Source organism: Psittacula echo (assembly GCF_963264785.1).
Source record: "Psittacula echo genome assembly, chromosome: 1".
Lineage (NCBI taxonomy): Eukaryota > Metazoa > Chordata > Aves > Psittaciformes > Psittacidae > Psittacula > Psittacula echo.
This window is the reverse complement of record NC_137735.1, coordinates 160,773,021-160,789,549: the sequence shown is the minus strand read 5'-3', so window position 1 is coordinate 160,789,549 and position 16,529 is coordinate 160,773,021. Positions and strand designations below refer to the sequence as shown.

The following is a 16,529-nucleotide window of genomic DNA, read 5'->3' as shown; positions in this document are numbered from 1 at the left end:
GATCGTTCTTCATGGGACAATGCTACCTGAATGCCTTTGTGTTCAAAAGCACTTTTTTTTAATTTTTCTCTTTTGGCTTAGAGTGCTTTGAACATACTGGCCAAGTTAATACAGTCAGATATGCACGCATTCTAAATAATTACCTGAGCGTGTGCATTGTGTGAATACCTATGTATTTTTTTTAACTCTTCTTATTTTTAAAAAGGGAGAAGAGAGATTTATAAAAGAGCAGAATTACTCCTTCACTGCAGGCATCTCAGTTTTTCACGGTGGTTTTCTATTTTCTGGCCTTTTTTTTTTTTTTCATTATTTTTGTTTATTTTTTTTTTCTTTTAGCCCCTGCTTTGTATGGGAGTTAAAGCAAGAAACAGAAGGTGTTGACACTGTACAAGCACTGTTCAGCATAGCTAAAACACTGATGTGTTATCAACACTGTTTCAATCAGAATCTGACACACAGCACTGTGTGGGCTGCTGTGAAGAAACTTGATTCCATCTCAGCCAGACCCAGTACACTAGAGAATCCAAGACCTATAGGTTCTTTGACCTGTAAGAGAAGGGTTTTCAATCCTGAAGAGAGCTGAACCCCCAGTATTAAACCCACATGTCTAGCTGTAAGATCCCTATCAGTTTGAGTGAAGTGCAGAGAACAGTTATTTCAACTGTTTGCTTAATATCTTGTCAAGAAAATAGCCTTCCAGTAGACATAATAGTACACAAATTTTTTTTCAGTCTTCAACTAAATCTAATAAAATTCTTACATAAAAGTTTTCAGAACAACTTCAGATAATTGTTCATAATAAGCCTTTCAGTACTGAAGTATATTTCTGTTTTCCAGACCTGCAGCCAGGACAGGGATTGAAAATAACAAGGTACTGTAAAATTAGTTTCTTGATAAATAGTTTGCATCAGCTTTTAATCACTTAACTACGAAGAGTGTTTGCATAGTGATCAACCAGATGCACAAATTGCTGCTAGTATGAGGTTTTGTCATATTTGAACCAAATCTATGGGCTGTGAATGAGAGAATACAAATGCATGAATGATTCAATGATCTGTGATGCTATATGATTGTATACAGAAAATGCTGTATTGTTTGTAGGTCAGCATACAAATGGCTGTAACTGATGACCTTGATTTAACTCGCTCATCCGACACAACTTCAGAGGATGTTGAATCGCCAACTTCAGCCTACGAAGAGGCTATGTTGCAGTTAGAACAGCTCAGCGTGGATACTACAGGTATGTTTTCAAGTCACTTTGTCTTCAGCTGTGTCTCTTTTAAAACACAATTTCTTTGCGCTCCTAGGTATTTTATTTTTATATTTCTATTTAATATTCTTTTATGATTAGAGTTCCCCCTCAAAAAATGTGAAATTACGTCACCTAGCCTTAGATGTCTGTCTGTAATGTCAACAGACACGTCTTGCTTTATCACTGATTCTCGGTCTCTTCAGAGCTTGAGAAGCAGATTCTTGCAAAGTATGGTTCAGCTTTTCTTAAGGCAGTCATCAAAAGTTACCAAGATCATCTTTTTACTCTTTATATTCTCTTGTGGTTTAATGCCAGCTGGCAATTAAGCAGCACCCAGCCACTTGCTCACTTTTCTCAGGTGGGATGAGGAGGAGAATCAGAAGAGTGAAAGTGAGAAAACTCATGAGTTTGAGATAAAGACAGTTTAATAAGCAAACAAGCAAAGCAAAACAAGAAATGAATTCACCACTTCCTATTGCAGGCAGGTGTTCAACCACTTCCAGGACAGCAGGGCTCCATCACATGCAACGGTTACATAGGAAGACAAACACCATCACTCCAAACATCCCCCCTTCCTTCCTTCCTTCTTCCCCCAGCTTTGCATGCTGAGCATGACATCATATGGTGTGGAATATCCCTTGGGTCAGTTGGGCTCAGTTGTCCTGGCTGTGTTTCTGCCCCCAGCGCCTTGTGCACCCCCAACCTGCTTGCTGGTGGGGGTGGTGTGAGAACCGGAAAAGGCCTTGACTCTGTGTGAGCACTGCTCAGCAATAACGAAAGCATCCCTATATTATCAGTTGTGTTTTCAGCACAAATCCAAAACTTAGCCCCAGTGCTAGCTACTCTGAAGAAAATTAACACTATCCCAGCCAAAACCAGCACACTCCTCAATAGCATATGTCAAATAGTGCAGCAAAATAATGGTTTTGCTTAAATATGTATTTGTAATCAGCTGTCGTTAAGATGCTTGCATATATATACATAGTGATGCTTACTTTTATCTAATGCTATGTCTCTAAAACAATGCTAAAATTTTATTAGGTGAGGGTTAACCTGCTCTCACTGCCCCTCCTCAACAGGACAAAATAGGTTGAAAAAGCTTGAGATCAATACATATGGGAAGCTGGATAGATTGGATAGATCGTCTTTCAGTTGTTTGCCCTCCTGAGGCAGTTTTTGCACAGCTGCAATGATGGAAGGGGTGAGATTGTCTTTGAACTCTCGGACTTGGTGACTCACTTCATTCACTGTTGGTGGTGGTGCTTCATACCAAGTCACTGATGCCAATGAGTGTGCATATGATGATGGTGCACTCCGCATAAGTTCCCGCCAGATGAGTCATGTACATCTGACTTCATCTGGATCTATGGGTGTATTCCTGCCATCTGTTCATCTCTAGAATGGCTGATCCCCTCAGGTACTGGATGCCTCTCTCTATTGTGATCCACTTGGCTGAGTGACACATAACATTGTCCTTGTAGGGATAGCTTTCTGTCCCAGCTGCCAAAAGCCGCCTCCAGAGGCTGAGGGCTCATTTCTCTTTTGCAATCGCTTTGTCAGTTCTCCCTTCCTAGCAAGTGATCCCAGCTTGGCTTCCCTACCTTCTAGTTCATGACCGTCGACCCCATTGTCCTAGCATCAGAGCAACCAGGTGATGATGTACTTCAGATGGCTGAAATCTTTTTGCCTATTCCACAGCTCGGTCGAGGTGCAGGGTCGAGAAGTTACCTCTTCTTCCTCTTCCTCAGATTCCTCTATTAATATTAGTAACTCTTAATACCTCTTGTTCAGATGTCATCCCCTCTAGTATGCGCATTGGGTCTTTGTCTTTTTTCACCACATGAGCTGCTCTTTCCGGCTCTCATTTGCTTTTCCCCTCGCTTATAGGAGCAAGTGGTATTGGCACGGATTAGTCCTTTGGTTTAGCTGCATTTTCTACCGCTGTGGTTGGAGTGGTTGCAGTGTCTTGTCACTGGGGTTGGAGTGGGGCTATCATGAAATAAGCCCAGCCGGTAACTCAAAACCATGCAGCCATTTGCTCACACCCTCCTTCATTCCCCCCCTCTCCTGGAGGGATGGAGGAGAATAAAAGGAATGTAAATCCCACAGGCTGAGATGAGAGCAGCCCAGTAACTAAGGTACCATACAAAACTATTAATACTACTACCACCAATCTTAATAATGAATGATAAGGGAAATAACAAGGGGAGAGATATAAAACTAAAAGGTGAAAAGGAAAAGGAAACAATAAGCATGAGTGATGCACAGTACAGTTGCTAACCACCCACCAGTCGATACCCAGCCTGACCAAAGCAGTGATTTGGCCTTGCGGGTAACTCCCCCCAGTTTATACACTGGGCACGATATGCTGTGGTATGGGATACCCGTTTGGCTAGTTTGGATCAGGTGTCCTGTCTCTGTTCCCTCACAGCTTCTTGTGTTCCTGCTCACTGGCAGAGCATGAGACTGAAAAGACCTTGATCAGAGTAAGCATTACTTAGCAATAACTAAAAACATCAGTGTGTTATCAGCAGTGTTCTCAGACTACAGGCAAAAACACAGCACTGCACCAGCTACTAGGAAGGAGAAAAATAACTGTTACAGCTGAAGCCAGGATACCTGCTGTAGTGTCTCCTTCCAGCAGGGAAAATCTACTCCAGCCTGTGCTCTCCGTGGGCCACAGGTCCATGAGGGAGTGTCTACCTGCTCTGGCATGGTGTCTTCCACAGTGCTGCATTGTGGATATCTGTTCCAGCATAATCTTCTCCAAGGGCTGCAGAGGAGTACCTGCTCCACCATTGTGTTGCCATGGGCTGCAGGGGTATCTCTGCTCTGGTATCAGGAGCATCTTCTTCCCCTCCTTCACTGAATTGGCTGTTCACAGGGCTGCTTTTCACATTCTTTTCCGCTTCTCCTCTGCCTGTGTGGTGGTTTTGTCCTTTCCTAAATGTGTTTTCACTTAGGTGCCACCAGCATGGCTGAGAGGCTCAGATGCGCTTTGTAGTGGGTGTGTTGGAACCAGCTCTGTCTGGCATGGGGTAGCCCCTAGCCTCTTCTCACAGGGATTTCTCCACTGCTTGCAGTCTTCCCACTACCGAAACCTTGTTCCCTACACTCAATAGAGCAAATCATTAAATAGTATATACATTGGCAAGTACTTGTGCATTTGTTTAGCTTTGTGTCTCTTCTATCGCAAAACAGGTTCTTCTATTTTGTTGAAAATTCAAAACATACTACTTCAGTATGAGCAGAAAATAAAACATGAAAAAAATCGGTACAAAGCTGTCTGGAGAGAAGTAAGGAGATTGGAAAGTGAAAAGGAAGAGTCAAAATTAATAGTGGAGGAGACTCAAGATTTGAAATCCATATTGGCTCACCAAGAAGTGGAATGGAAAAGTGATATCCAAAGCCTTAAGTATGTAGCCTTGCATTCTGCTAATGTGTTATCTTGTCAGTGCACGCATGTTCCAGAAGATGCTGATGGTACAGGCAATAGGATGAGAAGCTTCTAGTCTTTTGTATATTTGGGGTTTTTGAATCCTGTGGGCAAGTTATACTATAAAGAACATAATGTTGGGGGAAGGAAATGCCTGGATGTTAACTCCATGTAAAAATCTTCTGGATATTGTTTTAACTTTTTTTTTTTTTTTTGTTAATAGCAAGAGAAGAGAACAAGAGAGTATGTATGGGGAAAATGAAATTTCTGAGACAGATTTGAGATGTGTTTTTTTCTTATTCTTGTTTTTGTAGCTACTGCTGGTCTAGAATATTAGGAATTCTAGTAACTCTACATAGTGCAACTCTGATCACAGTTGAGAGCATTTGTGTGCTTGCTTGTTTATTTATTAGGTCAAATTTGGGATTGCCCCTTTCCCCATATTCCTGAACTAGACATGTATGGTGTGAAGTTTTTATCACTGTTCATATCACTTCAGACAGGAGTGTCCAGCAAGCACCATATGAAATTCAGCAAGGATACATGAAAAGCCCTGCACTTGGGAAGAAATATCCCCTGTTGATGATGTATCATAGGATGGCCTCACTGGGGAGCTTGCTGAGCATGCCCTGGCTGTCTCAATTGAGTCTCTACCCAGCCTGTGTTTGTGCTTTGGATTCTCCCAACCCAGGTGCAGGACCTTGCACTTAGCCTTGTTAAACTTCATGAGGTTTGCACAGGCCTACCTCTTGAGCCTATCAAGATCCCTTTAGATGCATCCGTTCCCTCCAGTGTGTCAGCTTCACCACACAGCTTGGTGTCATCAGCAGACTTGTTGAGGGTGCACTCAATTCCACTGTCTGTGCTATCAACAAAGATGTTAAACAGCACCAGTCCCAATACCACCCCTGAGGAGCACCACTCATCACTGATCTCCACTGGCTGCAACAATTTGAGTGCAACCATCCAGCCAATTCCTTATCCTCTGAGTGGTCATCTGTCAAATCCATCTCTCCAGTTTAGAGCCTAGAATGTCATGTGGGACAGTGTCAGATGCTTTGCACAAGTCCAGGTAGATGAAGTCAGTCACTTTTTCCTTATTTACCAATGCCATAACCCCATTTTAGAAGGCCACCAAATTTGTCAGGCCCAATTTCCCCATAGTGAAGCCTTGTTGACTGTCACCAGTCACCTCCTTATTGTCCATGTTAGCATAGTTTCCAGGAGGATCTGCTCTATAATCTTGCCGAGGTGAGACTGACTGGTCTGTAGTTCCTTAGGCCTTCTTTTTTCCCCTTTTTAAAAATGGGAGTGATGTTTCCCCCTTTCCAGTCAGTGGGAACTTTGCCGACTACCACCACAACTCACATATGATGGATAATGTCTTAGCCACTTCATCTGCCGGTTCCCTTGGGACCTGCAGATTAATCTCATCAGGTCCCATGAACCTATGCAACTTCAAGTTCCTTAGATGGTCTCAAACCTGATTTTCTCCTACAGCAGGTTCTTCATTCTCCCAGTCCTCACCTTTGCCTTCTGCTACTTGTGTGGTGTGGCTGGAGCACTTGCAGGGGAGGACCAAGGCAAAAAACATCCTTGAGTACCTCGGCTTTTTTCAGACCCCAGGTAGTGAGGTCTCCCATTGGCTTCCAGAGAGGGCCCACATTTTACCTTAGGCTTCCTTTTATTACTGACATGCTTATCAGTGGTTTATTAGGTTTATCAGTGGTTTATTTAGGTGTCTTGTACACTGACCCATTTCATGGGTCATGAAATGAAGTTAGGATTCCTTAAAAATTTAAAAATTACAGTGAAAATAGGAAATTGGAAAAGACTGTAGGAAATCTGAAAAGATTTAGTATTTTTATGGCATGAGTTGTCTCTGCAAGTTCATCATGTGGAATATCTGCATTTTACATTAGTGCTTTAGTTTCTCAAATATTCTGTCAATCCCAGATGTACTTTGAAACAAGAAGAGGAAAAGACGCTCAGATTAGAGACATTGTATGAGAAAACAAGAGAAGAACTCCGAAGGAAAGAAGATCAATATTGTAAAGAGATGGAGGAAAAACAGCAACTTGAGTTACACTCGAGGAATTTAGAGATGGAGTTAATAACACTGAGAGAGCTCTTGAGACAGGTATATAAAACAGTGAGTTAAACTCTTATTTTTCTGCTTCTTTTTGTTTGTCACTGTATTTGAGTATGCTTAAAGAAGGTGGTACTTTGTTCATGGAGGAGGCATTAGATAACTTGCCAAATTTTGAGGACAGTTGAGAACACGTTGGCTCACAAGTAGTCTGTTAATTTTTTTCTTGTCTGTTCTTGTATTTTTTTTTCTTGGCAAGCTTGTAATTCCTTTTAATGATTCATTTTCTCCTTTTTCAAAATTTAGGTTTTGTTTGCATTTCAGGCAAAGTCTGACTGAGTTATTTTTCTAAATTACTAAAAACCATTCTGTATTTCTTAATTTTTCAGAAGAATTTTAAAATTTATTATTTATAAATGGATTATCATAACTGAGGAAACAAAAATATTTGCAAGAGTACAAAGGACAATGGGAAGATATTGCTAGCTCTGATTTTTCTCAAGGTGCAGGCAGTTTAATTGTATTACTGTAGGTTGAAGAAGAGCGTGATGAAACACAGAAACAGCTCTCTCAGGAAAAGAGTGCCAGAGCCCTGCAAGAAGGAATTTTGAACAACCACCTTTGGAGGCAAAAGGAACTAGAAGAAGAAACAAGAAGAAGTATAGAAAAAAATTCAGAGGTAAGCAATTTTATTTTTTTTTTCTGATTAATTAAATTTCACCATGTTTGTTCTAAAGACATGAAAAATCTTGTATAACATTTTCTGCTTCTTAATGGATTATTTACGGTTTTGCAGTGTAACTCAACTGTGTTAAATACCTCTTTTCGTTTTCCCTAATGTCTTTGAAAGTTCTGGGAAACAGCATCAGTCCTGTATGCACCTGAATTGCATGTTCAAGTAGGAAACAAACAGAAGATGCTATTTATGCTGTTTCCAAAGCTCTTTGTTATTTTTCATTTCATAGACATTTTGTCATTAGTTTTTAAGGATTCTAGCAGTTAAAACACCTAGCTACCTGCATTCGGGTTGACCAGGAAGAAAGCTGTTTGACACTGTTTGTGTTGTCACTACTTGCTTTTATTACTTACTCTGTTATCAAACTGACTGACTTCAAGCATGCCTTTCTTTTTGATCTCCACATACTAAAATTCAGTGAAGGAATATGAAGACTTTTCAGTGTTGCCTAGTGACAGGACAGAGAGCAATGGCCGTAAACTGAAACACAAGAAATTTCACCTCAACATGGGGAAGAACTTCTTTACGTGGGTAGAACACTGAACAGGCTGCCCAGGGAGGTTGTGGAGTCTCCTTCTCTGGAGACAGTCAGTACCTGCCTGGATGCATTTCTGTGTAACCTGCTCTAGGTGGCCCTGCCTTGGCAGAGGGGGTGGACTAGATCATCTCCACAGCTAAATTAACCTTAAAGCAAATATTTTAAAGACATGCACATATAAGAAAGTATTGTAATTTTAAAAGCTTTATATTTGACATATACTTGTGAGGTGTCCCTGCCCATGGCAGGGGGGTTGGAACTAGTTGATCTTAAGGTCCTTTCCAACCCTAACTATTCTATGATTCTATGAGATATTCAAATAAATTCTATTGTTTGGTTGCTGGCTTAAGAAACAAAAAAAGGTATATTTAGGATGTTCATTTAGGGTTTAAGGGCATGTTACACATCCATTGTGCGCATACATTGTACACGTGCATGGGTTCTTAGAATAGCTTATGTATTAATTGATATTTCACTCTCATGTTTGAAGTCATGCTTCAGTATTAGAAATGTTAAACACAGTTTAATGCTGAAGTGGTTTTGTAGATTTGTTTCCTAATTGGCTATTTATTCATGTTTCCCGGCATTCAGGAATCCAACACTGAGAGAGAAAAGGATCTGTTGTACAAAAATCAGTTGCTACAAGATGAGATTGGTATGCTAAGACTAGAACTTGATCAAGTAAGACTTAGGCAGCAGGAGGAAGAAGGAAAATATTTAGAGGAAAATGAAGCCTTGAAAGAAAAAAATGAGGATCTCAAAAAGGAACTTAAACTCAATGAAGAAGCTTTAACACAAACAGTTTTTCAATACAATGGACAGCTGAACTTATTAAAGACAGAATCTGCAGTGCTATCTTCCAAACTTGAGCAGACAAAAGAAAGCAAAGACAGACTAGAGACAGAAATTGAATCATTCCGTTCCCGCCTGAACACTGCTGCTCAAGAACTTGAACGTCATCAGTCATCAAAATGTGATGTTGAACGAACATTTCAGAGAGAACGTGATGAATGGCTTCGCTTGCAAGATAAGCTCCATCATGAACTCTCTGATGTGCGAGAAACCAATAAGAGCTTGTCTCAGCAGCTGAGTAAAGCTGAAAGCAAAGCTAATAGTCTAGAAAATGAGCTTCACCAGTTGAAACAAACACTCAGGGAAAAAACACTGCTTTTGGAAATGACACAAAAAGAATTAAGTCAAGCCCAGTGTCAGGCAAAGGAATGTGATCATGCTCGACAACTTGAGAAAGATCAAGTAAGCAAATTTATAATAAAGCAGGAATCCATGCAGGAGCGATTGGTCCAGCTTCAGAGTGAAAACCTTTTACTCCGTCAGCAACTGGAAGATACGCAGAACAAGGGGATCATCAAAGAAAAAATAGTGACTGATGTGCAGGATAGGTTTAATGATATTTTCAATAAACTCAGAGCTGATACTGAAAAGCAAGTTTGCCTAGTGGAAGAGAGAAATAAGGAATTAAATGCCAAGTGTACTGATTTAAGAGAACAAGTCTTTAAATACGAGACTGAGAAAGCAGAAAGAGAGGTAAAGTATACACTTAGAAAGAACAATTTAAAGTTTCTTAGCTCTTAAAGCTATTTTATGTTTCTAAAATGTACCAGGTGTAAGTTATGTGCATGGGACCAAATAATGGTGATCTGTTCCAGTTTATCATGTTGCACTTAGAATTGTGGAAGGTTTTGGCAAACAGGATATTACTGCTCACATCTGAGCAGAGAATGGAAAAAAGTCTCAGATTTTACCAGGAACAGTGATTCGTCTCTACAATTTTTTTAACTCTTTTGTTAGTCTATTTTATGCCCTATAGAATGATTTTGTGTTTGATATTTATGTCTTGCACTGTTAACACAAAGAACCATCCAATTTGTGAGGGTTGAGAAATGAAAATGCAGACAAGTGAAGTGATGGGGATGGATTTATTTTAAGCTCCTACAGAGGAAAAAAAATGACTTCTCCATAAGTTGCTACCAAAACTGAAGAGTATTAGTACTGTCCAGGTGTTTATTTATGTATATGTGTTGGGGTTCTGGGGGCCTGTCTGGTCCTCGAGAAGGTAATTTCAGACAGTAACCTAAACTTTCGTTTCTCTGTTTTATGATGTGTAGCCGTATTTAAATGCGTTCCTTCTTTATGGCTCTGTAAAAGACTAATTAACTGGACAGAATACTCATCAGGACATCAGCTAAACTGTCATTCTACAAACTCACACAGTGCATGAGTATAAAACATGCTCCTGTGCAGAGCACTAGCATCATTTTATGTTGTTCAAACACACATGAACCAAGTGTTGCTCCTATTACTGCATGTAGATGGCTTTTGTAAAGGAAAAAGAGAGGAGAATAAAGGCAGAAGTAGGAGTGAGTTACAGATAGCTGAAAAAGCTGTAGGCAGTGGGAGAATGCGTTGTTATATATGTTCCTATGAGTAGGTACTCTCTTCTCTATTGTTAGAATATTCTACCAATTCCAGGTAGAGCAGTGATTTAAAAGTTGCCTTACCCATTTTGTTTAATCTTCTTTTGCTTTGTCAAAGATAAGAACTAATCACGTTCAATATTTCTACTCTAAGAAATAAGGTGTAAAGTTTGCCTCCCTTAATGGTTTGAACAGTGATTTAAAATTACATTTCCTTCTTCATAACAAATCCAGAATCTCAGATAATGTCAGATCACCACCTTGTTGTTTATTTGTCAGTTGCCACAGGGGGAGGGAAGAACTCCAGAAGTACTGGCAGTCATATTAATCTGTGAATTGCTTTGTATTCTTACACCAAAATAACAGATTCATTATGAAGATACTTGATATACACATGTGAACTATCCAGATTTTCATAAATCTAATGTCAGTATAAATGCAGTTGGTAGTCTAAAATGAAGGTGGTAATAAGGCTGCAAAAGAATGTGATTCAGCACATACTTAAAGCATACCTGAGAAGAGCTTTCACATATATCTTTTTAATTATATTTCTATAATGGAGGAATAGACTAAAGTGATCTAATATGCAGCCCTGCCTTTGGTCATCTGATTAATATCTGCAGTCAAATTATGTCTCTTACAATAGTTTTCTTTGGGTGTTATTAGAAAAACACATGATCGCAGTGTGTGCTTGTATGTTTTTCAAGAAGAATAATACCTGAGCCTTTTTTATGTTTTGGGAAACAAGCCCTCATGAACAGCTGCTAATAGCTTGGAGGTGCTCAGCTGAGAGACGAAGAGAGGTTGTCATCTGTACAGATGCTTGCTGGTTGCAGGCAAAATTTCGTACCTTTGAATTCAATCCTAAAACAGGTTTAATTATATAGTAAGTTAAAGTAAAAGTTTATTTAATGTTCTTAAAACTTTCATCACACTCATTAAACTGTTTCATTAGGGAGTGGTCAGACAGCTGCAGCAGGAGCTTGCCGATGCTCTTAAAAAGCAATCTATGTCAGAAGCTTCACTTGAAGTTACTACACGCTACCGCTGTGAGCTGGAGGAGGACAAGCTGCGCTTGCAAAAGGAATTGGAAAAGGTTAACACCAAGGTACTTAATGTCTGTAATTGTATGGAAAAAATCTGAGAGTGCCTGATTAAAGCAGGAGTGAATGTTGTCCTAAAACCCTAGGAAAAAAACATCAACTGGATGAATTTAATGATCTCTGAATGAATTGCACTGTTCTATAAACTTGTTGTCCATGTCTTTTGACATGAAGACACTATGTCCTTACATAGACAAAGGTGGTTGTATTTGCTAAGGTGCTTTGCAGAATAAACTGGTGTGTTGCATTTGGTTTGGCCAAGCATGTCTGATTTCTGGAGAAGAGTAGAAATACTGGCCTGCTGCATTTGGGCTTTTTTATGATTTCTATGTTTACCACCTACTCCCACCACCAGGTAACGTGCCAATTCTGAATACTTTTGTAACTTACTCTGCATTTATTTATTTCCCTCCCAAAGCCCACTTTCGCCCTGCTTAAGGATTTCCCATCATTAAGTGGCCTTCTTGAAAGTGAATTGTAAATTTCTGTCTGAGCTGGGGAACATATTTTGCAGTGTTATTTCTGAAAATGTAACCAAATCCTCTTAAGAGGAAGTCTTGAAGTCACTTTAGAAAAAGTATGAACTTTTTTTAATTCATGTTTTCAATGGAGTAAACAAGTGGATAGAAAGAGTGTCACAAGTCACTGAAAGGGCAGGAGAGACAGTGTTGGTACTTTGAACTGTGCTATAGGAAATCAACAGAGGGATGGGAGAGGCCAGGACAAAAGATGATGAAGCAACAGAGTTTGTGTTCTTCTGCTAGTAGACGTGGAGGTGTGAATGTACTCTTCGCATAGAGGGTATGCACAGATAACATGCAGTACTTGAACTCTACAGCAGCAGCTGATTCCTCTGTGTAAAAGCTCACCTGACTTCTGTGGATTCTTCCTGTGATTTGACAGGTACAGGATTTGGAAGAACAGAAACTTCAGTCTGAGCGTTGTGTCCATGACTTGAAGACTGTCTTGGATAATAAGGAAAGAGAAGTAGTAGCTTCTTCCCAGAAACTGCAGGACCTCCTGTTGGCATCTTCTGCGACTAATGCTACTATCAAACAACTGGAAGAACACGTGCAGCGGTAAGAGAACACAGGGAAGCAAGCTGGCTGTCACGTTCTAGAACTGTGCGAAACCAGCAGGATAGTCTTGTATCACAGCAAGTTGATATACTGTTTTGAAGGACACTTTTGGATTCCGCATTATTTCATGCTGTTCTTTCTGAATTGGTGCTCTGGTGGATTCCCATAATAAGACCTGTATTTCTTTCTAAGCCTTGAAATTGAAAACGCCAGATTGGAAGCCACGGTCCAGCAACAAAGCAGTAGGACTGAAGCCCTTCAGAGAGACCTGCAAGCCTCTGCCTCAGTAAGCTGGTCGTAAACGTCCCTATTTTGTGAGCTCCTGAGCCTAGTTATCTGTTCCTGTGGGGAAATTTTAAGATGAGGTTTTCCTGGAGAGCCTGGGAAAAACTGAGTTCCAGAATACAGGCTGCTCAGAAAGCAGCCTGGTCCATTCCCCAGCTTTCTGATTTTGAGGGTTTCCCATGGTACTATAGGAGGCCCTACTTAATGCTCTAAAAAGTAAAGATTTGACATTAATAAGCTGGTGTAACTATTGTCTGCTTTAGACCCTCTGTGATATCAGATGCTGCTTCAAACACTTGTTGCAATATGTATCGTAGATTCATAGAATGGTTAGGGTTGAAAAGGACCTGAAGATCATCCTGCCATGGGCAGGGATGCCTCACACTAGACGGTGGTGCCCATGGCTCTGTCCAGCCTGGCCTTGAACACTGTCAGGGATGTGTCATTCACCATTTCTTTGGGCAACCTCTTCCAGAGCCTCACCACCCTCACAGTATAAAGGCCTTCCTTATATCTAACCTGAACTTCCCTTGTTTAAGTTTTAACCCATTACACCTTCTTCTGTTGCTGCAGTCCCTGATGAAGAGTCCCTCTTTGGTATCCTTGTAGGCCCCTTGGAAAGCTTCTGTGAGGTCTCCACGCAGCCTTCTCTTTTCCAGGCTGAACAGCCCCTACTTTCTCAGCCTGTCTTCACACGGGAGGTGCTCTGGTCCCCTGATCATCCTTGTGGCCCTCCTCTGGACTTGCTCCAACAGCTCCATGTCCTTCTTATGTTGAGGACACCAGAACTGCACACAGTAGTTCAAGTGAGAGCTTATGAGAGCAGAGTAGAGGGACAGGATCACCTCCTTCAACCTGCTGGTCATGTTCCTTTTGATGCAGCCCAGGATACGGTTGGCTTTCTGGGCTGTGAGCATACGCTGCTGGCTCATGTTCAGTTTCTTACTGACCAACACCCCGAAGTCCTTCTCTGCAGGGCTGCTCTGAATCACTTCCATGCGCAGCCTGTAGCATTGCCTGGGATTGCCCTGACCCGAATCGATAACTTTGCACTTAGCATTGTTGAACTTTGTGAGGTTGGCATTGGCCCACCTCATAAATGTGTCAAGGTCCTTCTGGATGGCATCCCTTCCCTCCAGTGTATCAACCAAAGCACACAGCTTAGTGTTGTCAGCAGACTTGCTGAGGCGGCATCAGTCCCAGTGTCCATGTCACCGACAAAGATGTTGAACAGGGTCAGTCCCAACAGCGACCCCTGAGGGACACCATTTTCTAGCTCTTCCAGTGGATGGATTTCATCAGGTCCCATGGGCTTGTGCACATTCAGGTTCTTAAGATCGTCTTGAACCTGACCCACTCCTACAGTGGGCTTAAGGTCTTTATTCTCACAGTCCCTGCATCTGTCTTCCAGCACTTGAGTGGTGTGGTCAGAGCACTTGCCAGCGAAGACTGAGGCAAAGAAGTTATTGAGAAACTCAGCCTCCTCCAAATCCAGTGTAGCTAGTTCTCCTATTTGCTTCCAGAGAGGGCCCACATTATTCCTGGTCTGTCTTTTTGTTAGAAACATACCTATAGAAGCCTTTCCTGTTGCTGTTGACATCCTTGGCCAGACTCAATTCTAACTGGGCCTTAGCTTTCCTGACCATCATGATCCCTAGCTACCTGAACAATATCCCTGTGTTCTTTCCAGGCTGCCTGTCCTTGCTTCCACCTTTTACAAGCTGCTTTTTTTCCCCTCTTAGGTTTTCTCAGCAGCTCGCTGTCCATCCATGGAGGCCTCCTGCCCCTCCTGCTGCATTTCCTTCTAGTTGGGATGCAATGCTTCGGGTCTTGGAGCAGGTGATCTTTGAATATCAACCAGGATTCTTGGGCCTGCCTGCCCTCTAGGGCTTTATCCCATGGAACCCTGCTGAGCAGATTCCTGGAGAGGCCAAAGTCTGCTGTCTTGAAGTCCAGGGCAGTGAGCTTGCTGCATGCCCTTCTCACTGCCCTGAGGATCTTTAAGGGTATTCATCAAGTTAAGTCATGGAAATTCTACAGGAGATACTGATGCCAAGCACTTTGTGCTGGAGGCCTGACTGACATCATCAGACTGGAAAAAAAATTATTTTTTAATATTTTGGAGCAAAACATTTATTTTTATATTTTATTTGTTATATTTTTATTTTATAATACAAAATATATTTTTATATTATGTTTTGGAACAAAACACTTTTGCTGTGCAGAATTGTTTTTCCTTTGGCCACTTGGTGTGTGTTTGTTTTCATGAAAGAGAGAAGAGAAATGCCTGTTGTATCATTTTCAGAACTTGGTGCGAGTCTTGGAATTTCCCACTGCCTCTAATTTTATGAAACATTAATTCATTAATTTTAGCTTAGGTAAGGTGCTTTTATCTGTGGCCTGCATGAAGGAAATTATTTTTGTATTGTAACCAGTAAACAAGAGCTCTTGCTACGACTGTAGATTCTTATTAGGACTGAATAGATTTTGAAAATAACTGCATGTAAAAGTTGGGCTTTGTGAGTACTAACAAGAGAAGAGGGAAGGCAGTCCTGATGCTGATCCTTCCCTTTGGTTAATAGGCCATGGTTTTCAAATGTACCGTGAGTGGGAAAAGCTACTTCAGCCTGTTTTCACTGAAGAGACTTTGTATCCTGCATGGTGCTCTCTCTCCCTGAGGCAAAAAACTAGAGCTGATGACTGCAAACAATTTTATAGTGACATCAAACTGTGGCTGTTTTGGTCATTGGTGCTTTATGTAAATGCTGTAGAAATAAAGAGGTGAAGAGGGGTATGTAATATTTATTTCTGGTAATGAGGTGTGAACTTCAGTCTGGAAAGTCATAGTGCTTCTTTTAATGCTTCTGTAGGTTCATAACCTCTTGGAAGACTTGTTAACTAGCTTACGGACAACACAGACAGCTGCAGAGGATCACCACCAACAGGTACATGACTGGCTTCTGTGGATGACTGGTTTAGTCTTGGAATATTTTGTATGCAGGTAATTAATGAAAACACCAGGTGGGCTGTGTAGGCACAGTTAAGCTGAAAAATACCCTTCTAGTTTTAGGGCAAAGTACCCTCAAGGGAAAAGGCTGTAAGTTTCCTCATTCTCCTGCTGCTGTGTTTTCTGTCTGTGTTGTGGTGTGCAAGAACTTGTGTTCAGCATGATTTGTTTGATGAATTCTCTCTCCCATCCCACTGGGGGAGTGAGCAAGTGGCCATGTCATGCTTAGCTGCCTACTGGAGTTAAACCATGGCAGATGATGAATAGGATGAATGATACAGGCAGAGGGAGATAGGTCTGTGGTTGAAAGCTGCAAAGGGAGACTGGACTGGGGAGATCCATGTTATCTTTGCAGCTATGTCAAAGCTTTCCCTTGAGATCATGTTAGCTTCTGTTGTAAGACGCAGCATTTCACTACTCTGTAAGGACACTCTTGAGAAAGTTGTACACCCTAAGGTTTTTTTATCTGAGCCTTTCTGCTAAGGTTTTCATGACTTTCTGTAGATCATTAGACATCTTTTCATCTATTTTTTTCTCCCCTTACAGAATGCCACTAAAAGCATCTAGTT

At 41.1% G+C, this 16,529-nt stretch overlaps 1 protein-coding gene across 1 annotated transcript in view; it reads left to right on the top strand.

The window, feature by feature from the left end:
* Positions 1–16,529, top strand: part of LOC308217413 (uncharacterized protein) — a gene marked incomplete at its 5' end in the record, with an annotated part of 54,753 nt that overhangs the window by 23,140 nt on the left and 15,084 nt on the right. The window contains 10 exon segments of the mRNA XM_080610473.1: positions 838–871; positions 1,102–1,240; positions 4,454–4,667; positions 6,645–6,828; positions 7,310–7,456; positions 8,643–9,596; positions 11,442–11,594; positions 12,493–12,668; positions 12,861–12,954; positions 15,824–15,898. Coding sequence (XP_080466599.1) covers positions 838–871; positions 1,102–1,240; positions 4,454–4,667; positions 6,645–6,828; positions 7,310–7,456; positions 8,643–9,596; positions 11,442–11,594; positions 12,493–12,668; positions 12,861–12,954; positions 15,824–15,898 — 2,170 coding nt within the window.